General features: G+C 43.8%; 1 protein-coding gene across 1 annotated transcript; it reads left to right on the top strand.

Annotated features, from left to right (window-relative positions):
* The first annotated feature begins 2,711 nt into the window (after positions 1 to 2,711).
* CCNB2 (cyclin B2) lies at positions 2,712 to 21,169 on the top strand. Its single transcript, XM_037151128.2, is given in 10 exon segments — positions 2,712 to 2,873; positions 5,358 to 5,486; positions 5,569 to 5,682; positions 12,909 to 12,962; positions 12,964 to 13,104; positions 13,207 to 13,365; positions 14,862 to 15,098; positions 15,408 to 15,548; positions 19,770 to 19,880; positions 20,881 to 21,169. Coding segments are annotated over 10 exon segments (1,221 nt in total). The 5' UTR covers positions 2,712 to 2,849; the 3' UTR covers positions 20,992 to 21,169.
* Positions 21,170 to 24,811: the final 3,642 nt, after the last annotated feature.

The following is a 24,811-nucleotide window of genomic DNA, read 5'->3' as shown; positions in this document are numbered from 1 at the left end:
CTGAGGGAGAGAACGTGGTGCTGTATTAGGAAGGTACCGGGTTCTGATAAAAATCAGCTGATGAAAGTCATCATTTGTCAATTGTCTCATTCACTAATGGTATATAAATTACACTGTGATCTGGAAAATGGCTGCTGAAAGTCACCCAGAAGGGGAAAGTATTCTTCAAGGACATGAGGTGAGTTGGTATGTAACCCAAGTGAATCCTAGTAAAAAACTCAACCATAAATAAGCACCTTATTTGTTATGGGCACTGGAGAAGAAGTGGGGCACAAAATCAGCACCTCCGCCCATATGGAGCACACATTCTAGTGCATCTGTTGAAATTAAGCAGCACCTGGGGTTGAGTTTGAGCTGGTCCTCGTGGTCTGCAGATGGGACTTGTAGGAGGGCTGCGCGGGTTCCAGCCCTGACCTGACCTGGGCAATTTTTGCCTGCTGAAGTTATTGAATTCTCCATTAACAGTGGCTATCTGAATGTGAAGTAGTCTCAGTGGGAGAAGGTCCTGGGATTCTGAGAAAAAGAATCCCAAGACTGGGAGAAAGAGCTAGGTATCTGAATAAGAAATTGGAGGTGAGGAAGGTCTGACAAACAGCAGGCAAACCTTTGGAATTCAGAAGAATCATCCCTCACAGTTGTGACTCCAAGACTCGACCCCCAACTGGGGAATTTAGGTATCAGGTCAGAAGAGTTCCCATTTGGCGCTCCAGGACCAAAACATCTGTATTGGAATATCAGAACCTAGGCCTGTCTCTGACTCACTTCCATGGGGTTGAACGACACTAGGCAATAGCCGCCTTGAAGCCCAATGGCTCCTGCCGAACCAAGCCACTCACCTGGTTTCCCATCATGCCAGTCCAGTGCTGGTGGTCTGTGCTTCTGCATGCAATAGTTTCCTCTCACTCCATAGTCACTGAAATTTACATGCACTTCTTTTTGAAACAGTAAGTACTTGACCAAGAAATTAAGTGAATTTATCATAGTATGTTACCATACTGCAAAGGGCCATTAGCCTTTAAGAAATTTATCCTTCATTAATTTCCTATTTGATTTCCTCCCCTGTTTCAAACTTTCCCCACTTTTCCTGCCAAATGTAAATAGAGTGAACAAGTGGTAAATGTAGTAGAAAGAGCACAGGCTTTATTCAAGGTTCATTGGTACCCCAGACCCAATCACAAATCCCGGCCCTGAAACTCGTAAGTGCTATGATTGTAGCCAAGATATTTAACTGCTGAGACTTAGTTTCTTCAAACTGAGATAATACATGACAGGTGTTAGAATTACTGTGATGATCATTTTGCAGTATATACAAATATAGAATTATAGTGTCGTACACCTAAAACATATCAATTATCCCTCCATAAAAAAAATGACAAAAAATTGGGATACTACCTGCTTTATAAGGATTGTTATGAGGTTTCAAGAAAAAAATTATGTAAATTAGTAGATAGGAGGAGTGATCAATGTTATCTAAGGCAGGAAGAAATGGAACAAAAATAAAAGACTAAGTGCATTAAACTAGAGGTTGAATCAAAAAGTTTATTTGCAAGCTTCTAAGTTAGTTGCAGTAAGGGACAGAAATGTTACTTTCATTTTTAATGAAAATACAATCTAATATGAATTAAAGTCATAATAAAATCTTATTATGATTATGACAATGTCAAGTCATAATAAGAGCACTTTGCCATTGATAGCATTTCTGTTTACAAGCCCTGTAAGTCGGTTAAAATTACTTTAGGGCGATGGATACCCTAACATCTTCCCATGCTGCATAGTAGCTGCAATTATTCCTGTTTTATAGAAGAGGAAACAGGTTTAGAAATATCAAATGCAAGAGTAAAGAATTTAATCCAGGTTATTTAACTCTACTTAAGACTCACTAGTACCCCAGTAACAGAGAGGTAAACCGTTTTTCAAAGAGCCGAATACGCGTGATAGGAATTCTTGCTCGAATTCTTAAATGGATCCTGTTATCAGGAGTCATTCCACTACCTTTACTGTGGGTGTTGGACCTTTCCTTCCTTCTTCCTTCTCCCCTTTCCAGTTCTCTTTTTCCTTCCATGTCTTGACCTGATCCTCTTACCCTTCTGCCCAAGGCTGGATCACACCTTCTGTTTCATTTTAAAGCGTCCTGCATATCACGGGATGACTTATTCGACGAGAATTTATTGAGCACCGACCATAACACGCACCAAGGAATAGTGCTATTATATCATTATTTTGCTTCTCCTGGGAATCTTAGCTTTTGAGTGAACGCCACAATTCCCACTTCTTTAGCACACGTTTGAGTCTCACCAAGTACTGTGCAGCTCTGAGCCACCCAGAGGCGCCTGTTCACGACCCAAACCAACCCAAACTCCAACTGAAATTTCCAGAAGAGGAATAAAGAAGAAATGGCATTTTCAGGGTGTTCCCTAGAACCAACTTCTGCCCACCCAGTACAAACATAAAGATCTGTAGCTGAGGCCTTGTCAACATTCAGGGAAGGCGTGCTATGTCTGCTTTCGCAATGAGACACTTCAGTTTTGTTTATCTTGGAGGTCAAGGTTTTTTAAAAAAAGATAGAAGGCACAAAAACAACCGGTTGTTAGGGCAAACGGGTCCGAAAACTTTATCCAATCAGAATGCGCGAATACCTCCTCTGAGCCAATGGGAAGAGCGCGCCGTACGTAGAACCGCCCAATAGGGGCGCAAGAGGCGCCGTATTTGAATCCAGGAACAAGTCAGCAGCCGAACTTTTCCAGCGGTGCAGCTCGGAGCACTTACCTAACGGCGCCGCGGACCTCTGTGCCCTCCCTCTGCAGTCCTCGTCTCTCCTTGGGCTGGCACTCTTGCCTGCCCCGTCCCTCATGGCGCTGCTCCGACGCCCGACAGTGAGTGAACCGGCCACCCCCGACCTGGGCGAAGGGCCTCGGCCCTCCCCCACTCCCACCCCAGTCCCCTCGGCCGCCGCTCGCTTCTCTCTTCTTCTTCTCCGGCTTCTTTGTCACAGCGGGTGCTGCTTTTCCCTTCTTCCGGCTGTCCGCTTCCCCTGTGGCCTTTCCCGGCCTTGGTTCCGATCTCCGGTTCCCGGCCCCTGCGGGTCTCTGCGCTGGGGTGGGGGAACTCCTGGAAAGCGAGCCTCTGGAGCCTGGGCCTAGTAGTCAGGAAACGATCCTGAGTGCTCGTTATTTGTTAGCTGCCTAGATACAGGGTTCTTGGGATTTCTTTTCTCTGTTTTCAGACTCCTTACCAGCTAAGGGATCCGTTGTGGGGATGGGAAGAAGGACGGGAAGAAATACCGTGATCAGTAAAGTGTTCAGAATGTTGGATCATTTATTTCATCGTCGCAAAAATCAGTGTTGATGGTATTTTGGATATTTTTCCTGCAGGCTTGAATTGCCCTTGTATCTACTTTTCCTTTGCTGAAAAATAGAGGGTCAAAACACACCTGAGTTCCAACCTCCTGGCTTTAAGACTAGTGTAAAAAGCTGATTTAAATTTAATCACATTACCAGGCTTCCCCTGTAAGCATTAAACTTCCAAACACTTTTAACAGTTGGCAGTTACTGCCAGAAAAATTGAACACTGTGACTGAATACATTCAGTTTTTACTTTCTACCCTTTTGAGTACCTAAGTCGAACTGACAAGTAATTTTTGTTTAATCTGTTCCAAAAAGTTCTTTCATAGTCAAATTCTTTCTACCCTGTAGGTTCATTTATATTCCCTGTTGGGAGACACTTTAAGATTAGAAGTTCCAGTTTCTGAGGGATAGGGCTATTTTTTTTTCTATGACATGCTTTTCACTTCTACAATAAAATGAACTTTTTAAGTATGAATTATTTTTCCTAAACTCATTTTGTCTAAAACAGGCTAAGATCAACTAGTTTTATTTCATACAATTCAAACTTTATCTGAATTGGAGAGTAAAACCCTTAACCACAAAAACTATTTCCTTTCTAAATATCCTTAACATGAGAGAGTCTATGCTATGGTAACCTCATTTTAAAGGTTGTATCTCTACAAGAGCATGTCTACATAAGCACTTACTATTTCAATTATGGCATAAGAATCAAAGCTAGCCCTGGCTGGTGTGGCTCAGTGGATTGAGCGCCGACCTTCCCATCCAAAGGGTCCCTGGTTGGACTCCCTCTCCAGGGCACCTGCCTAGGTTGCTGGCCAGGTCCTCAGTAGGGGGCATGCTAGAGGGAACCACACATTGATGTTTCTCTTCCTCTCCCACCCTTCCCCTTTGTCTAAAAATAAATAGAATCTTTTTTTTTAAAGATTTTTATTTATTTATCCTTAGAGGGGAAGGGAAGGAGAGAGGGAGAGAAACATCAATGTATGGTTGCCTTTTGTGCATCCCCTCCTGGGAACTGGCCTGCAGGGACCTGGGCTGCAACTCAGGCATGTGCCCTGGCTGGGAATCGAGCCGCGATTTTCTGGTTCGCAGGCCCATGCTCAATCCACTGAGCTACACCAGCCAGGGCTTAAATAAAATCTTTTTAAAAATTAAAAAAAAGAATCAAAGCTAGTTTAGTTTTTTTTTTTTTAAATCCTCCCCTGAGGGTATATTTTTACTGATTTAAGAGAGAGAGAGACATTGATTGGTTGCCTCCCATATGCCCATACTTGGCTGATGGGGGTTGAACTGGAAACCTAGGTGTGTGCCCTGACTGGGAATCAAATCCACAACCTTCTGGTGTATGAACCATCTGTAACCAACCGCAACCCTCTAGTTTAGGTTTTAAACATCTGGTTTTTGAAAAGCCTGACTCATTATAACAGTTTAATATTGTGTTTTAATTGCACTTGTTACTAATCTCTGTAAAGGAAAGTTTTTAAGTACTGTACATGCCTTTAATATATAGGGCTCTGTAGCAGGTGACATGGTGCTATACGGGAAATAATCACGTCTGTTTAGCTCTGAGTGGCATTATTTTTTTATAGGTAACAGATCAGTGATCTGCCTAATTTAGAGTGATGTTATCAAGTGCGAATAGTGTTTTTAGACTTCCTGGAATGTGCCTTTTTGCTCTTACCAGTAGACCTCAGCATATTAACCTTACCTAAAGCAATTCTGAATGTGGGTATCTGACACCAACCAGGTATTTTCTGTTGTCTCAACTCTTTTTTTTTTTTAAAGATTTTATTTATTTTTAGAGAGAGGGAAGGGAGGAAGAAAGAGAGGGAGAGAAACATCAATGTGTGAGAGATATAACAGCCTCTCCCACACCCCTTACCTGGGATCTGGCCTGCAACCCAGGCATGTGCCCTGGCTGGGAACCAAACCAGTGATCTTTTGGTTCACAGGCTGGCACTCAATCCACTGAGGCACACCAGCCAGGGCTCAGCTCTTTATTATTTTTTTTAGGTGTCCACTGATTTAGAGAATATTGACACAGGAGTTAATTCTAAAACGAAGAGTCATGTGACACTCCGTCGAGCAGTTTTAGAAGAAATTGGAAATAGGGTTACAACCAGAGCAACACAAGTAGCTAAGGTAAGAAACGTGAGGACTGTACGTGTGCCCACTGAGGGCGACGTTGCTGTCTTGCCCTATTCACATTTCTTTTTCCTTGTAGAAAGCTCCGAACACGAAAGTACCTGTCCAACCCACCAAAACAACAAATGCCAACAAACAGCTGAAACCTGTTGCTTCTGTGAAACCAGTACAGATGAAAATGTTGGCTCCAAAGGTAGGGAGCTCTGAATTAACAAACTTACCTAATGAAGTAGACCATTTCTGGCTAGACTGCAAGGTGCCTTTTTCCACACTGCAACTTTTGAAAACCATTCGTAGCTAGAATTCTACTGTGAAACAACACTGTGGAAGATGAATATATACAACTTTTTTAGTGATGATGCCTCAATATTTATGACCTTGAATAACAAAATTAATTACCATTATATCTAAATAAATGTAGTGATCTCCTAGTGAAATTTGGTAAGTTTTATTAAAGTAATCTACCATAAGAATGAATTTGCCCATGAAGCTGTGGAATCTCACAATTCTGAAACCCACACTCATGTAAAAACAAGGAAATACCAACATTCTGTATTGATACATTGTAGTCTGTGTGACTGGTCAACTCTGCCTGTTCCCCTTCCGCCCTGTATAAGTTCATGCATGGTCTCCTTCCTAGATGACATATATTCGTGTAATTACTACGAGACTAGCACTGTTGTAGGTGCTGAAAATGCAACAACTACTTTGCTTTTTCCAGCTCAAATATATATATATGTGTGTGTGTGTGTATATATATAATTGTATGAAAATTTTCCAAATAAACCATTGGCTATATTTGAGAAATATATACATTGAACACTTACTATACATATCCAGCTATATTAAGGCTGAAAAAGGCATCTTGTCTTCATAAAGTTTATTTAGAAGGGACATACATACCTGAAAATTAAAGCACCAATCCTAGGGAATGATGCTGGGTGTCGTAGGCACTGCATTTGATGGAATGTCCGATTGCCGGGGTTGGCGGAAGTGCTGTCCCTTGGAAAGGGCATCGGAGGCAGGGAGAGAACACTGCAGGATGCAGTGGTCAGGGGAAGCTTCATGGAATGAGTGGCAATTGTAAGGACAGGGAGAAGCTGACAGGAAAAAGCACCTTTCAGGGGAACGAAGCAGGAGCAAGAATTAAGGCACCAAAGTGGGAAAGGCCTACAGTCATGCCCTCCAGGTAAGGAGTCCACAAATCTAAACTGGGTCAGGTCTGAGTGAGGAAGCAGCCTATAAATTTAGGAGGAGGTTGCAGTTGGATATGAAGGCCTTGGAATTTGGATGTTACCCAGTAAGGCAGCAATTTATAACCTTTTTCATCTCATGGGACACATAAACTAATTACTAAAAACTCTGTGGCACAAAAAATTATTTTTTGCTAATCTGACAAAACAATAGGTATAGATATAATTTTGATTCATTCATACCAGATGGCTATTGCTGTGTTGGCCGCTGTCAATTTTTAATTTAACAATCTAGGGGACAGGACAGTGGCGCCCCTGACTGAGTAGTCAGGTGTTGTATGTTTCGAACGTTCTCATAGCACAGTGGTTGAAAATCGCTGCTGTAAGGCAGAGCGGGAGCTGAAAAATGGAGGGGAGAAGCGATGAAAGAGTGCAGGGCGGCCATGGAAGGGCCGTGGTTAGGAGGTGTGCTAGGAGACGGCATTAAATGTTCTTAATGTCCTGGCCAGTGTAGCTCAGTGGATTGAGCGCGGGCCTGCGAACCAGACAATCGCGGTTCAGTTCCCAGTCAGGGCACATGCCTGGCTTGCAGGCCGGTGCCCAGCAGGGGATGCATGAAAAGCAACCATACATTGATGTTTCTCTCCCTCTCTCCTTCCCTTCCCCTCTAAATATAAATAAATAAAATCTTTAAAAAAAAATGTTCTAGAATGTACCAGACCGCTTTCACAGGTAACATCTTGAATGCAGAAGAAGTTTATTGGATATGTTGCTTGGAGTGAAGGAGTGAAACCCTTAAGGCACTGAGTATTCAAGAAACCATTTAGGAATAAATTAATAAAAAATATTTTTTAAATATTTTATTTTATTTTTTTAGAGAGAGGGGAAGGGAAGGAGAAAGAGTGGGAGAGAAAGTGTGGTTGCCTTTCATGTGTCCCCTGCTGGGAACTGGCCTGCAGCCCAGGCATGGCCTTGACTGGGAATCGAACCGGTGACCCTCTGTTTCACAGGCCTGCACTCAATCCACTGACCTACACCAGCCAGGGCAAATTAATAAAAAATATTAATCAAGAGAGGAAGGTAGCTCTGGGGAAGGTGTCTTGTTTGGCTTTAGATGTGTTGAGGTAGCAGAGCAACATTCCCTGGGAAATGGACTGGCAACACCTAAAGGAGCGGGACAGACTCGGGGGCTTCTGCTTAGAAGAGCTGAGGGCAAGGATGTTGCTGCTCATAAGAAAGAAGGAGAGAGTTTCAAATCAGGAACTAAAGCACAGAATAAATACTCAAGGTCGGGCTTCCTTCACTGGGCCTCTGCTGGGAGGTGTCCTGTGGCCTAAATGCCAAGCCCAAAGCAGCTTTTCAGACCTTGGGCTCTTGATTATTAGGAAGCATTTTCTATGGGTGCCTCTTTGAATGAGGTTCTTCCCACATTTCAGGAGGGCCATTTGGCAGTATATTTCAGATGGTTATTCTACATACCTAGTAAGTGTGCTTTTAAAAATTTGTCCTAAGAAAATGATCAGAGAAACAGTCTGGGACGTTTAGTTTAAATAGTGCTGTAATGAATATTTCTTATATAAAAGAAATGTATTAGATTAGTCCAGTCCATTCAATGAAGTCCTATAAATACCATGTTTTATTATTTTTAAAATTTTTTTAAATTTATGTTTAGAGAGAGGGGAAGGGAGGGAGAAAGAAAAGGAGAGAAACATCAATTGTTGCCTCTCACACTCCCCCAGCTGGGGACCTGGCCCTCATTCTAACCATGTACCCTGACTGGGAATCGAACCAGCAACCTTTTGGCGTCACTTTGGTTTGTGGGAGGACACCCAACCCACTTAGTCTCACCAGTCAGGGCTATAAATACCATGTTTTAATAGAATACTTAAAGATGTTAAAATCATCTTACATTAGAAAAAAGTGGATTATTACTCAATATGATGCAGTGAAAACCCAAATTTGCTTTTAAAATTGTGCGTTTACATGTAAAATATTGATGGTAGTTATTCATCAAGTTATATTGAGTTTTATTTTCTTTCTTAAAATATTTACTTTTCACCATAGTACATGTTTGATTTGGAGAAGAAAAAAAGGGCAAAAGAAAAAGAAAAGAACCAAAAATATTGTGAACAAAACAAAGGAGAAATTACTTCAGAAATTCACTCTTTGAGTCCCCTGTACTCCATACCTTCCTTTTTTTTTTTTAAGATTTTATTTATTTTTAGAGAGAGGGGAAGGGAGGGAGAAAGAGAGGGAGAGAAACATCAATGTGTGAGAGATACATCAATCAGTTGCCTCTCATATGCCCCCTACCAGGGACCTGGCCTGCAACCTAGGCATGTGCCCTGGCTGGGAACCAAGCCAGCGACCTTTTGGTTCACAGGCCGGTACTCAATCCACTGAGCTTCACCAGCCAGGGTCTCACATCTTCTTGGCTGACCCCTTTCTCTAGCTTCCTGGCAAAACTGAGGCCACTATTTTTCAGGTGAAGAATTATGGACCTACAGCTCATTTCATAATAAAAATCATTTGTGATTGAAATGTGCTTCTAGTTTCAGAACACATCAGGGATTGATGAACAATGATTGTTTCCAATTCAGATGCACTTTTTCTCTGAAAAAAAAAAAAAAAGTCCATAATTTAGGAGAAGCCCTGCCTCCAACAGGTCAGCTCCTCCCTCTGCTTACCTATCTTTGGTCAGCCCTCTGGCTTTTGCTCTGTCCTCTGCTCCAACTGCAGTGATTGCTATTCCTTACAGCCAGTCCCTACAGGTTTTTAAAATGCCAGTTGAGCACAGGGAAAGCTGATAACACAGATGTTCCCAGACCACTAATCAATCGAATTCACCTTATTCTCTGCAAAACTGGAGGTCAGATTTCTGTCTTGCAGTAGGTGAAGCAGCTGGGTCACCAGAGATTCAGTCCGAGGCCTGGAAAGGGTTTCAGCCATTCACAGGTATTTGCAGGAGCTTATTATCCTGCAAATTTTGGAGAAGAGAGTGTGTTGTTTGTTTTGTTTTGCAGAGTAGTGAAGCTTTGGCAAACACTGAGTAGTTTGAAGGAGGGAGAAACCCTTTTACCAGCCTCATGTTTGCTGGGCACTGGGGATACAAGTTTGATGAACCACTGACTTTGTCTTCAAGTAGCTCCCAACCAGGTGGGGAACGGCAGAGTAAAAGCATGCCTTGCTGTGCTGTAATGGGCTGTAAAAGAGAGATGCAAGCTTGGAAGTGAACTGGGGAGTGGCAGCCAGAAGTCCGTGTTAGATTTTAGATTTACAGGTTTGATTCTAACACTAAATTCAAGGATGGTCATTATTTTCAAACATAAGAATATTTTATGACCTAACTTTCCCTAATACAAAAAGTATGTATGAAAGGGAATTAAGCACAACTGTTCATATTAAATCAAAAAGAGTGCCTTTCATTTTTAAATACCCAAGAAATATAGTCATAAAAAAGCAAGACCGTGCAGAAATATATAGAGTGCACAGAACCAAAAAGGTCAGCTCATTTTTACTACTCTCCATACCCGCAAAATTTCATTCCACTCCGCCACACCTTCCCTAAAGCTAGTCGCAGTAACCAGTTTTGCCTTTCTGCAGTTATGGTTGCCTGAGTGTTCACAAGTACACACTCGCTGCTGCAAATCATGGGCTGATTAGAATCAGCAGTCTTACTCGAACTCCTCCCTCGTTGCACTTAATTGACATTGATTTATGACATAAACGTTGTAAATTTAGTAAATAAAGGAACTCCGTGTTTTATCAAGACTTGTGTAAATACCTGTATATTTCCCTATCAGCATTCATCATTCTCTCGACAGACCCAACTCCTTCAGTGTCAGTACTTGGAGAGCTTCCGTGGCCTTTACTTACACTCCACTGCTCCTGATCAAACACAAGTTTCTCAAGTTCAGCAAAATCTCACATCTTCATTGTTTCTCTCTCTCTTTTTAAAAAGATTTTATTTATTTTTAGGGAGAAGAGAAGGGAGTGAGAAAGAGAGGGAAACCTCAATACATGAGCAATACATGGATCAGTTGCCTCTTGCACACCCACCCAAGCTGGGACCTGGCCTGCAACCCAGGCATGGGCCCTGACTGGGAATTGAACCAGCGACCCTTGGTTTGCAGGCCAGTACTCAGTCCCCTGAGCCACACCAGGCAGGGCTCACAGTTTCATTGTTTTAGTTATCTCTTCACAGCCCACACTTGAAGGTATTTATTCTTCAGGCTGATTTTGTCATTCAGAGGTTTGTGCCACTTAACTAGCTGATACATTTTAAAATTTTGCGTGTAGCAGGCACTGGGCAGAGGGTTGTACCATTGGTTCATAGGGCTTAGGCTACCATCCACATGGATGAGTGGGATCTTAGAGAGGATTTTAGAATAATTATGTTGGAGTTCAAAAGGAAAGCTTCCAGGAAATTATCTTTGTATTATCCCGGTGGTTTTTGGATATAGCAAAACTCGGGTGTACTTCTGAAGAGACATAGGTAAACATTTCAAGGTGCTAATGCTGCACATGATGATAACCTCTGCCTCCTTAAGCCAGCTTCCTGAGGCTGACTGCCCTTCCTGGGGAGGGCGATAACACTTACCCTTGAAAAGTAACCTTAAACTGGAGCTACATGTGCTTATTAAAATGCACATCAAATTCTCATCAATCTTGCTCAGTTCCTTCAGTGGGTTCACTTACCTTAAGGTGAAATCTAAACTCCTCGCTCACCTTTCCAGCACACCTTTGCATACCTTGTGCACGCCCTCCTGCTGTCCCGAATTACTGCAGAGCCCCCGGACTTGCCTTTGCCTCCTGGCTTCCCCTGGGACTTTGTACCGGCCTACCTTCTGCCTTCTCACTTTCCTGAAGGTCTTCCCCACTCTGGTAACCTTCCCTAGGTTTCTCCCCAGTACCCCAAGAGACGTTTTTGTATTTATTCTAGCCCCTCGAGGTTCTTAAATTCCTGAATAAGTTGCATGCCTACCAGTATACCTCTTGTTCTCCTGGCCCTTCCTCAGTTTCATAACTAATTTAAGAGGGAAGGGCTGTTTGAAATGCTATGCGTATTTTGTTGTTATTTTATCCTCCTCAAAGATTGGAAACTAATTGTTGAGCTTGAATATAAATCAAAATTGTTTATTATACAGTCTTCTCTTACTATATTCTGTTACTTTAACACATATTCTTTATAGCCTAGCAGTTCTGTTAGGTTTTGCTTTGAGAAGTACCTCTCATTCTTTTAAAAAGTAATGATTTATTTATACTTCATTACTAAACACTTGTTTTAATATATTTCTAATGTGTGTTTTTTTCGATAAATACTCACCGTCAGCGTGAGGAAACAATCACTGAGCGTGCGCTTGCTTGCCTTCTCCCCTTCCTCCTGTTTCATTCAGAGGCTGGGTGCGCTTTCCTGCCTTTTAGTTGCCGGACATTTGCTCAGCTTAGAATAAATCAGTTGGTGAGACGAAGACATCCCACTTGTAGAAAAGGCTCCTGCTAAAATGAACTGTCAGCTCCAGGACCCTCTAAACCCAGGTGTCGAAGTCTCTTCCCGTAAATATTTGTCGAGCACCTGCTGTGTGTTAGGGATGATATAGACATTCGAGATACTTAGTAGACCTAAATAAATGTAAGCTTACAGAGCTTACATGCTAGCAGAGATAGACAGTAATACACACCATACATATGTAAATTCTGTTAGAAGGCTATAGATTGATTATATGGGGGAAAACAGAAGTGAAATATGCGGTGGGGAGGAGTGGAAAGCAGGTGGTCATTTTAAATACACGTCTGGATGGACCTCACTGAGAAGGTGACATTGAAACAGAACTTGAAGGCGAGGGAATTACCCATGTGAATACAGGGACAGGCGTGTCTGGGAAGGGGGACCCTGTTGGCGAGGGGGGAGGCCAGTAGGCTGGAGAAAGCGAAGGGGGAGAGGCTGCGGGCGGGGCAGCAGGGGAAGGGGGTGCAGGGCCCGCAGGTGGCATGAAGGCTGCAGTGTTCACTCTGAGTGTAATCAGAGAGTTTTAAACAAAGGAGTAGGTCTCTAAAAACATCTACTATGTTGTGAATTATTCACCAATTCTCTGAAATGTATTTGTTTTGGCTTTAACGTATTTCAAAAATGCATATGGTACTTTTGAACCAGTGGGCTCTGCATGTGTTTGTGACGAAGGCTGCTCCTGAGGGGGTGACACGTGCACTTTCATTTGTCTGGTAGGGTCCTTCTCCCACGCCTGAGGATAGCTCCTGAGGTAGGGTCCTTCTCCCACGCCATGAAGGAAGAGAGCCTCTGTCAAGCTTTCTCCGACGCCTTGCTGTGCAAAATCGAGGACATCGATACTGAAGACTGGGAGAACCCTCAGCTCTGCAGCGACTACGTCAAGGATATCTACCAGTACCTAAGGCAGCTAGAGGTGCGTGGTCTTTGGCGGTTTTGTTGTGTAAACAGTATGGGGCGTACCCCACAGCTGGAAAGGAAACGAGGTCAGCTTTTGAAACTTTTATTCTACCCACAGGTTCTGCAGTCCATAAATCCACATTTCTTAGATGGAAGAGATGTAAACGGACGTATGCGTGCCATTCTGGTGGACTGGCTGGTGCAAGTCCATTCCAAGTTTAGGCTGCTGCAGGAAACCCTGTACATGTGCATCGCCATTATGGATCGATTTTTACAGGTAAGTGCGACTTCAGGGACTTTGTACCAGTGGTTCACAGAGCACTGTGCTTTCGCAGTGCCGAGATGTGGTAGCTCTGGAGAAAAGATGAAAAGCCAATTTATGAGACGCCAAAGAATTTAGGTTCTGGGATGGGAGGCGGTCCAAGTGTGTCAAACCTCTGATGATGCTGACCAATGCGGGCATTTTTGTTGGGTCGGCTGCCGAAAAGCGCTCAGGGAATTGCGGCATCGCCACAGTCCTTCATCAGAGGAAATACACCAGCAGATGGTCTGCAAGTCAGTCTGGAGCCTGTGGTGCCTTCAGATGCTGGCTTTGCTGGCCTGCTTGCATGGTGTCTGTAGCTTGGTGTTCTCTGCTGTTAAGTTTCCTCTGAAAAGTGAGGAGTTGGTCTAGAGAACTAAACAGGTTCCAGCCAGCTGTGGCATTGAATCACGATAGAAGTGGGAGGAGGCGGAACTTTTTTTTAAAGGGGAGTGTAATCCAGTGTTCTTAGTGTATTTTAAAAAAAAGGGTGTGTGTGGGAGTGGACCAGAATGTGAAGTCTCAAGCAAAGAGGAATGTAAGAAATTAAGCTGAGAGGCAGAAGTGATCATCAAAATATTTATCGATCAGTAAAATGCAAAACACCAACCACTTAGGAGAAATTCCTGCCATAAACCATTGGTGTGTTACCTACCAAGCAACAGCCTTGCAAATTGGATTGACTTATTTGAAGTCAACATTTATGATACAGATTTAGGTCAAGTACAAAGAATACAATAACTGTGTTTATAATAATGACCCTGAGATACCACAAAATCCTAAGAAGCCATAGATTTGGTGGGTTTTATTGTACAAGTGGTTTACATTATATAGTCTTTTTTGGGAGGTAGATTTTCAACAATTAGAGTTGAAGCAAGAAAAGCAAAGTAGCTTTTCTTAAAAAGGAAATTAATGGCAACATTTACACTCTTGACTGAGATTTTCATTGACTCTGAAGCACCTTTGAAAGATTCTTCAGTGACTAATAAATGCACCTTTGGAGAGGATTAAGGAAACATTTGTGAACCCTCGGCTTTGTCTCCAGACGTCCTTAAACCCCTGCCTTTTGGCGTGGCCTCCTGACTCAGACCACGTCGTGTGCCACGTAGGGGCTTCCCAGACACTCCGACCAGGATAGCGGGCGCGGAACGGCCACAGCGACGGAGTGATCTCGGGCTGCTGTCTGAGCCTTTGCGCAGGCCGTCAGTTCGCAAGGGGGGGAAATAGGTAATTCCTGCGGTTTTTGTGATGATTTGATGAGAGGATTGTTGGAATCTTCGCATTGTTCCTGGCACAATAGCGAGTGCAGTAACAGACAGCTGTGGTAGTATTGCTGTTAGCAGTTAGGTTTCCCGTGTGAGCAGAGTCGACGTGCACGTCTCTGGGACTTGGTTCCCTCCCGTTCTCTTCCGCCCAGATTCTCGGTCTTGTTAGGTATTAGATGCGACTTTGACACATTCTTCTCCAACTAGGTTCAGCCAGTCTCTCGCAAGAAGCTTCAACTGGTTGGGATTACAGCTTTGCTCTTGGCTTCCAAGTATGAGGAGATGTTTTCTCCAAATATTGAAGACTTCGTTTACATCACAGATAACGCGTATACCGGTGCCCAAATCCGAGAAATGGAAGCTCTAATTTTGAAAGAACTGAAATTTGAGTTGGGCCGGCCTTTGCCGCTACATTTCTTAAGGCGGGCATCGAAAGCCGGGGAGGTAAGTGCCTCCAGTTCTGTGAGAAACTTGATTTCGTTGCTTGTTGTCTCACTCAGAAACATTAATCTGTTTAAAAAGAAGCTTATGAATTTATAGGGAACGTCTTTTTAGGTAAGTCCTAATACTTACCTCATCGGTTCTGACAATAAAAGACCTCCTGGTCTCTATTATAACAGACTGTGGAATAGAGCAGTTTCTGGGAAGGAAAAATGAATTACATGGATTTGAGTTCCTGGGCCTTCTTCACCCAGAATTTTCACGATAAGAATTTTGCTGTGCTTCTTACTGTCCCTGGCTCTTCTTTCACAGGTAGATGTTGAACAGCACACTTTAGCCAAATACCTGATGGAGCTGACGCTCATTGACTACGACATGGTGCATTTCCACCCTTCCAAGGTGGCGGCGGCTGCTTCCTGCCTGTCCCAGAAGGTTCTAGGCCAAGGAAAATGGGTGAGTGTTGGATTTAAGAAGAAATTAGGTCATATTTTAGGTCCTCTGGATAGAGAAGGGGTTAGCATTTTCACAACACTATCCTTAAGCAATTGCTAAAGTCCAAAGGCCCCAAAGAAAGCTGCTGGGAACAATCAGATGGAGAGTAGGTGATCATGGTACACAATACATTATAGAGTTATAAAGAATGAGGAAAGCCACTAAGAACTGATATGCTAAGATTTCTGGGATATTGTATTAAGTGAAACAAGCAAGTCATGAAGCACACAAAACAAAGCAAGGCCAGGGCCAGACAGATTTGCCAGTACAGATAAAATGAGCCACTTTTGGATTTGTACAGGGAGCCAGATGCTAGCTCCGTGCCTCACGTGCCAGAGAGGACAACACTGAAATAAGGGGCCGGATGACTGCGGTGTGGGCATGGGGTACCGTTTTGTGCACGAGCAGTGCTAGGTTCTTACTAAGCAGCTGCATATTCTGTAGCTGAGCCCTGAGGCTTCAGCAGAGCAAAAGCCTCTTTAGAACCCAGGAGGGGGTGAGAAATGGTCTCCTAACAGCCTCCCAATGAGGCAGAACGTGAGTGGGAGCGGGTCTGGGGGCAGCTCCCTCTAAGTCGACCATCCCCTCGGGTCCCGGGAGGATCACAGCGTTTTGCCGAGACAGATAAGCCCTGGTTCGGGCCCTGGCCTGCACGGCCAGTGTGGATACATGTGAGATTACCAAGGCACCATGGTGGAGCTGCTGCTTCTATTCAGGTGCACACAGCGTGCATTTTATGTAAGAAAGAAGGGAAATAAGAGAGTATACGTTTTTGTGTTTACGTGTTTGCTAATTTTTCAAAAACAGAGGAAATAGACCAGAAACTACTGTAAATGGTTTCCTGTGAGGTTAGGTGGGAACAGAGGATGGAGCAGGGCTGCTGGTTTGAATTTTCGTTAACTTGTATACAATATAATGTAACTTTTTTGACTTTTGAACAATAGGGATGTTTTTTTGCAAACCCTGAAATGGAATTAAGCAAAGACAATGTCATTATGTATCAAGTTGGAAAACAGAGATGTAGAGAAAAGAGACATTATGTATCAAGTCGCAACAGAACATAGGGGAAAATTAATTCAAGTAACTTCTGAACACAACATTCTAACCTTGAAGTTAGAAAAAACAAAGGACCAAAAAGCTAACAAAGTTTACTTAGGAGGTTTATTGTTAATCTTTTGTAATTCTGAAACTATTTATGTATTTTTTAGGATAAAATAAATAAATAATGTTATTAAGGACAAATTTTCAGTGTAAAAAGAAAGATAAAATATTGTAGACAATTAAAAACGAAAGAGAAAACCCTATAATATTAAATGTTTTGGGGAATTGTCAGTAAATGCATAATGAAAGGGCCGAGGAACAAAACAATGACCACCCAGTACCAACACACCTGGTACCCACAATTGGATACGACCCCAGCTCCTCTGCGAAACAGCTGATTTCGGGGCCATGGCAGGGGAGTTCGAGGTGAGCCTAGACCAAGTTGTAGCAGACAGCAACCAAAGATGCATGTATCAGCGTCACATCAAAAGGAAACAAGAACTCACTTGAAAAGGCTTTTATTGATTAAATCTTAGCATTACAAAGAACAGTGAAAGCGATAGATTATAATTCATTTTTTAAAATCCACAGGTCATGATGAGGAAGGAAGGAAGGGAGAGAAGGAAAGAATGGGGTGGGGGGCTTTTTTCTAATCAGTCAAATGCCAGCTGATTAAAGTAGAAAGAATGGCAGAGTTAGAAATTAACCAGTTTAATTTGTCAATTGATGCAAATGTCATTAGATGAAATAATGTTGGGAACGAGATTCACATTGTCCCAAAATACCACCTCAAGTAGCCCTGAAGAAAAACTAACTGTGTGACGGAAAGGTCAGCTAGTTACCACTTTACCCCAGTGATCGAGCTTGGCATCATCTGTGGGGGGACCTCCCGGTTTGACCTGCTTTCTGGTGCAATAGAAAGTACACGTTGTCCCCCACGTAGAATTCACCCTCAAGGTGTTGACACGGCTCCAGTCGTCAGGAAAACTCTCAGACAAATCCAAAACGTGGAATGTTCTCCAAGCAGAGTGGCCTAGAGTCTTCAAAAAATTGGATATTATTATTATTATTTTTTAAGATTTTATTTATCTTTAGAGGGGAGGGGAAGGAGAGAGGGAGAGAAATGTCGATGTATGGTTGCCTCTCGTGGGTCCCCCGCTAGGAACTGGCCTGCAACCCAGGCATGCGCCCTGACCAGGAATTGAACCTTGATCCCTTGGTTCGCAGGCCTGCACTCAATCCACCGAGCCACACCAGCCAGGGCAAAGTCGGATATTATTTAAAGCCAAGAAAATGAAAAAATTTTAAAAGAATTTTATTTATTTTTAGGGAGGGGAAAGTGAGGAAGATAGAGAGGGAGGAAAAATACTGGTTGGTCGTCTCTTGTACACACTCCAACCCAAGACCAAACTAGCAGCCTGGGGAGTTTACCCGGCAGCCTCGAGCTTAGTGGGATGACACCCAGGCAGCTGAGCCACAGCAGTTGGCAGAAGTTGTGTTAAAACTGAAAAAGACTAGAGACGCAACAACCAGTATGTACTGCGTGTACCTTGACTGGACCCTGGATCTAAAAGGACAAATCTATGAAACAGATTAGGAAAAAGGGGAGAAATTTGAATACTGACTATGTACTAGATGATATTACGGGTTGTTGATAATGTTTCTTATGATCTAGTGAGGATGATGTTGTGACTAGGTACGAGGATATATATACATATAATTTTCACTGCACTATTTAAAAGTGAGTTGCAAATACTGATAAAGTGGCAAAATGTCACTAACTGATAGATCTACACAAATGATATATAAGATGTTCATTATATTCTTTCAGTTTTTCTGTAGATTTGAAATCTTTGAAATAAAAAGCTTGAGGCAGATAGGCGACTGGTATGTGTGTGGTACATAGGTCTGGTGCCAGGGGCTCATTTTAGCCAAATTTTGTGACTCAGACACACTTCCTTAGGCTCTAAACTTGTTCACTGAAGGTCTCCCCATTCCCTCGGAATTTATTTCTTAGTTTTTCTGTTAAACCTATTTTATTTAATTATTTATTTTATTTTATTTTTTTAATTTTAATTTTTTTATTTTTAAAATACATTTATTTAATTATTTTTTTAAGATTTTTTAAATTTTATTTTTAGAGAGAGGGGAAGGGAGGGAGAGAGTGGGAGAGAAATACTGATATGCAAGAGAAACATCCACGTGTGGTTGCCTCTCCCACACCCCCAACCAGGGACCTGGCCTGCAACTGAGGCCTGTGCCCTGACCCGGAACCCAACCAGTGACCTTTATGTTTGCAGGATGACCCCACCCATTGAGCCACACCAGTCAGAGCTCACCTGTTTTAGGATTAAGATGAATTGTGGTTTATTTTCCCAATTATATTGTACATGTGAAAGAGATGTACTTCAGGTTTTAGAATTTATCACAGAACTGGAGTCGAGTCAGGTTACGTATCTTCATACATGACAAGTCTTGGTTCCAGTCAGCAACTGTCCTTTGCTTGAATTTTGTTCTCTGGAGGCTCGGCCACGAGCCTGGGCCTCTGCCTGCTCTCTGTTCTCTCCAGGGCTTAACTGTGCAGGGCCCAGCGAGAGAATCCGCGCAGCTCCTCTGGATTCGGTGGATTAGATTGCTTCCTGCGGCCTACTTTTTGTCATAATTCTGGGCTATCAAGCCCCCCATCATCCCTGTCATTTGGACCTTGATGGGAGGACGTATGGCATGTATTAGTCCCAGGTCTCTGCCATAATTGTGAAGGGGGCATTTCTCTGTCCCACTTTCCATCCCCTTTCAGTGTGGCGAGAGAGAAGCATGAAAGCTTTGTTACGTGAAGTACCCTACTTAACCCATGTAACCTTCTTTTAAAAATAATAGTGGGGGAAGTTTGGCACTTGGTTTAGCTGAGAGCTGCATAGCATCTTGATTTAACCCTGCTCAGAGTCGGCGTCCTCCGCATTTACCCAGTAGTAAATGGCTGCTTTGCTCATACCCAGTAGTCACTAGGGTTGTGATTGAATTTCCAGGAGGTAAGACTGTTGTTTTATAGCTTCTACATAAGTAGTGTCAGCATGTGTAAGAGGGGCTCTTCTAAAGAAGTGAAGGCTTTATCCCACCCCTTCTCTTTGCATGGTGCTCCAGAACTTAAAGCAGCAGTATTACACTGGCTACACGGAGAACGAGGTGTGGGAAGTCATGCAGCACATGGCCAAAAATGTGGTGAGAGTAAATGAAAACCTAACGAAATTCATCGTAAGTACTTTCCTAAGCTGTGAAAAGCACTGGGTTATAGGTTTTGCATATGAGAGTACGAGTGTCTCTGTGTGTTTGTGTTTTCATGGAAAGATATTGGCATGCGTGAGTTTATTTTACCACAAACTGTAATTTTCTCGTACAGCAAGGGATGGAGCATACTGACCAAGTCTGAAAGCAGACTCTCTTTAAAACAAGGTGGATAGGCTAACGCCGTCCAGGCTCAGATTAGTCAGCCCCACAACAAGCAGCCCAAGGGAGTTATCCACACCTGCCCACCCTGCAGGCTTGGGCATTCAGGTGACGTTACTCAGGGCCTGTGTCCAGGATCTTTCCGGACAGTGGCTGAAAGGCACCTGCATAGCAAGCATGGTGAAGAAGTGGGGGCAAGAAGCCCATTCAGGAAGGGTCCTGTGCTGCCTACCTGACAAGGAGCCAGAGGAGGTTGGGTGCTGTTCTGCGCCCATGGGACACTGAACATCAGAGCTGAGCAAGGGTCTGCTAACGAAGAGCAAGGCACTTGTACAAAGCACCCTCCCATCCCGATTTGGCTCACCTTGGAAGTGTGATGTGCTTCAGTCCTGAGGGTCTGGGCTTTGCTAATAAGCACAGGTTGCCACTCACTTTCATTGCCAGTCCACTGCCGGTCCCGGCAAGCCTGTTGTGTCCTGACGGCACTTAGCTATAATAAACGCAGCCTCTACCTCCCACCCTTCTGGTAGCTTAGGAGAAAAAGCCTGCTCCTCGGACCTGAAAATCTTCTGGCTCCACATCGCCTGTACTACAAGCTGGGCTTTCTCCATTACTAGGCAAGGAAGGGAATTGTCAGGTACAACATAGTCTGAACCCAGAGTGCTTGTCAGCTTCTGTGACTGTATCAGCCTGCCATCTGCAAGTTGTGGGTCTGGCCCGTCAGTACTCGTAAGTTAGACTAGGAACAAGGTGTAAAGGGAAAGGGAGCGGGGTCCGACGTAGCCGTAACCACACGTGACTTCTGCAGGCCATCAAGAATAAGTATGCAAGCAGCAAACTCCTGAAGATCAGCACCATCCCTCAGCTGAACGCAAAAGCCATCCAGGAGCTCGCCGCCCCGCTGTTGGGGCGGGCCTAGGCCCTGGGTCCTCGAGGAAGAGCGAGAGGAAGAGCAATTCGTCTGCGCACTTTGTTTTGCTGATCTGGAATTCTCGACTTTATTATATATAATTCTCTGGTCTATTTCACAAAACCTCTTCTCAGACCTATTTTCTAACTATATATTGAAGAAAAATAAAGGTATTGGTTTTTCTTAAGGGATCCTGTGTATAAATATCTGTGTTCCATACTGAAGGGACTCAGCAGACACTCGCTTTGGCTGATTTCCTTCTGAGCTGTATGAGTAGCATGTAAAATGTTCTTTATGGCTTTGGGAAACACTCTCCTACCATTTTCTCAGATGGAAAAAACTAGGACTTGGCTTCAGTGAATTCCAACCCATTCCTGAACTTTTCTTAAAAATTTTTTTTTAATTTATTTTTTAGAGAGGGGAAGGCAGGGAGGAAGAGGGAGAGAAACATCAATGTGTGGCTGCCTCTCACGCACCCCCTCCTGGGGACCTGGCCCACAGCCCAGGCATGTGCCCTGACTGGGAATCCAACTGGCAACCCCCTTGGTTCTCATGCTGGTGCCCAATCCAATGAGCCAAACCAGCCAGGGCCCATTCCTAAACTTCTTGGATGTAAAAAATTAATTCATTATGAAAATTTAAAGTGAGAGGACAGCCATGACAGTTCCCCTTCTAGAAACTACTCAACTGTTTTCTAAATCCCTGTGTAGTAGCACCTGTCCCACTAGGCGGGGCCACCACAGTAACCCTCACATGTCCCAGTCAAAGGCTCAGCTGAGACCAGGAACGGTGATCCTAAGGAACCTGGAAAAAGAAAAGGCCTGTGGCATCCTGTTCAGGTTGAAATGGAATTCATTTTCCCATTGTGCTCTTTCAGCTACATTACAGGTGACTTTTATTTCTTTTTTCTTTTTTTGGAGTGGGCATGTGATTATTTTCTAAGGGGGAATGAATTCTGTTTCCAACCACTAACTTAAAAAAAAAAACCCTCATAAGGTAAATGAGTCTCTTACAGCAACAACCCACCAAACTATTAGTTGAACAAGATGTTAATTGATCCTTTGAGAGAAAGGAGTTAGCAGTCAAATAGATTTGGGAAACATCACAAATGCATGTAAGCCTCATAAAGGTTCTGAAGAGCTTCAGTAAACTCAGTTATCTCAGCATTTCCCAAACTGGGGTGGAAAAAGCTGCCTTCTACCCGACAGCAAAGCCCACGAGGGCCTGGCCCTGTGGCCGCCAGAGGAGAACCTCGCTTCTCTCCACTTTCCCTGGGTAGGTCGGGCTGCTGGGCTAGACTTCAAGCATTTGGAGAAACAGTATCTTTATATGTTGAAGTCCTAGTTTAAAGTTTTATAAACACCCTTAGCTCAGATAGTAGACCTTGTTTGCATGGCAGCCTCAGCCTGCCTCAGGCCCCAAGCGTGAATCCATGAGGCCATGAAAGGGAGCTTCTGTGGCTCCAAAAAGCAGTTCCCAGGGACGCTTGAGCTCTGTCTTCTCAAGAAATGATGGGTTTTGTAAGTATATTCCAAAGACATTTTACAGCTTCTTTATGACATATTTTGCTTAGTTAAATATTAAATACTTGGACTCAGGAAACTCCTACTTTCAGGACACCATAAAAAGACCTTTAAGATACTTCCTTATGTGCTACAGCAGGCACCCAAACTAAGGCGTTACAAATGGGAAATGAGCTATAAAAGTAGAAGTCATGACATCATAAAAACAAATTAGAAAATGAGATAATGGAACCACAGGATTTGAGGAGCACAGACCCCGTAGCTGCGTGACCTGTGTCTGTAAGGCGGGGATGGGGATAAGTGTGTCTGCCTGAGTGTTGCACCAAAGTGTGTCAAGCCTTTAGCACAATTTCTGGAAGTACTTGAATGTGAGTGGCAATGATGGACCCTGGGCGTTCCAAGGTTGTCAGCTCTCTCGCCCATCAAACAGGTTACAGATTTACAGCTGTTGAGCCCTATGTGTGGATTTTTCTTTTCTTTTTAGTTTTTTTTTTTTTTTAAGATTTTATTTATTTTTAGAGTGGGGAGTCAGAGGAAAGAAACATCAGTTGGTTGCCTCTTGCACATGCCCAGAAAAGGGACTGAACCTGCCACCCAGGCAGGTGCCCTGACCGGAAATCGAACCAGCAACCTTTTGCTTTATGGAACGACACCAAACTAACTGAGCCACACTGGTCAGAGCTAGGTTTTTGATTTTTGGAAGAAAGATATTAGACGCTTAAAGGTTGACAATTAGGCTATCCAACTCCTTGATATTTGTTGAAGACAAAGATAAAAAATCATGGGCCTTGGGGTTAAATCAGGGTTCAAATGATGGTTCTTTTACTTAAGAGCTATGTGACCTTGAGCAAAGTAGGAACCATACTGAACCTTCTCATTTGCAAAGTGGTGATTTTAGAGTAGAGTATGCCGGTCAGAAGTGGAAGGTATGTTCCCGTAGGAGGCATTGAGACTAGGTGGTAGGAGTAAAAGTGAGTCCCTGAATTCCGGAGGAACTGTGAAGACTGGGCTAGGTCTTGGGAGAGATGCAAAACAAGGAGGGACGGGGGCAGCATCGCAGGACGGCTCCCGCTCTTGACCACAAAAGTGAGGCATGCCAGGAATGCTGTTCTTTACCACGGATGCACTGTGCACACCAGTCCTGAAACCAGACTCCAATCCCACGCACCGGTGACACCACCCGGAAAAAACACCTGTAAAATCTGTCTGGGGGGAGGTCCAGGGAGGAGTGTAGAGGGATTCTAGATTACATAGCCATGTTGTCTCTCACTTGTTCTCCAGAGCATCTCTGCCTGGCAGGAGCCATGCATGGGCTTAAGGAGGATGGAGCCCTCTCTCCCTGGCATCCAGGACAAGCTGCTTTTTGTGCAGAGACGAAACATCCCCAGCAAGAGACTCCCAGCCCCACTGTAGTTGAGGCCACACGACTTAACTTCTGGCCAGTCAGGTATGAGTGGACATGGTGTGTGCACTCTGCAGGGAACATCCTTTGAAAAGGACATGGCTCCTCATCCCCTTTCAGCCTACATGGGGCTGGACTTGATAATGGTGGTGAATCACCATCAGCTGGGACAACAGGTTGGCACATGGGTGGTTTGCACCCTGTTGGTGGGGCAGCAAGCTCATAAAAGGCCTTCACCCTTTGCCCTATCCATGGGTACCAGTCTTGCTTCTCTAAGAACTGTGGAAGCCATGGCCTTTTGCATGGTTTCAGAAAGCCAGTTGCTCTCCCTGCTGCAGCCCCGTTCATTAGCATTTACCACTCTGGTGTTCTTAAAATGTGGCCTGGGGACCCCTGAGGGTTCCTTGAGACCCTTTCAAGAAGTCCATGAGGTTAAAACTATGTTCATGATAATACTGGAACTTTATTTGCATGTTTTTTAAACTCTAGTCCTGTGAATAGTGTCTGGTGGGGTCTTCCAGAGGCTACGTGACACGTGATGATGTCATCACTCTGGCGGTGAGTGCAATGTATTTGTCGGTGTTGTAAAATTTTCTCAGTTTGAACTTCTAGTATTGGAAATACTGGTAGCTGTCTCTAGCTGACAGAACTGTGAGGCCCTCAGTAACACGGAGGCCTGTGGAGGGGTTCTGAGGCTGAAGGGCTTGAGAACTGCTGCTCTATCAGTTGGAACACTTCTGCCCTAGCGCCCACCTTCAAGCTTGCTCACCGGTGCTTGGTTAACCTTAAACGTCCGGTTGGAGGCCTCTGCTGCACCTTGACACTGCATTTCTACCGCTCAGCGTGTGTGGCGCATGCGCACCTGCACACCCCACCAAGAGGATGGCCTGTCCTAGGAGGCAGG

The sequence above is a fragment of the Artibeus jamaicensis genome, unplaced genomic scaffold (genome assembly GCF_021234435.1).
Source record: "Artibeus jamaicensis isolate MK-2021 breed Jamaican fruit bat unplaced genomic scaffold, CSHL_Jam_final contig_548, whole genome shotgun sequence".
Taxonomy (NCBI): domain Eukaryota; kingdom Metazoa; phylum Chordata; class Mammalia; order Chiroptera; family Phyllostomidae; genus Artibeus; species Artibeus jamaicensis.
Note: the sequence above shows the minus strand (reverse complement) of the source record. Positions and strands in the feature narration are given on the sequence as shown.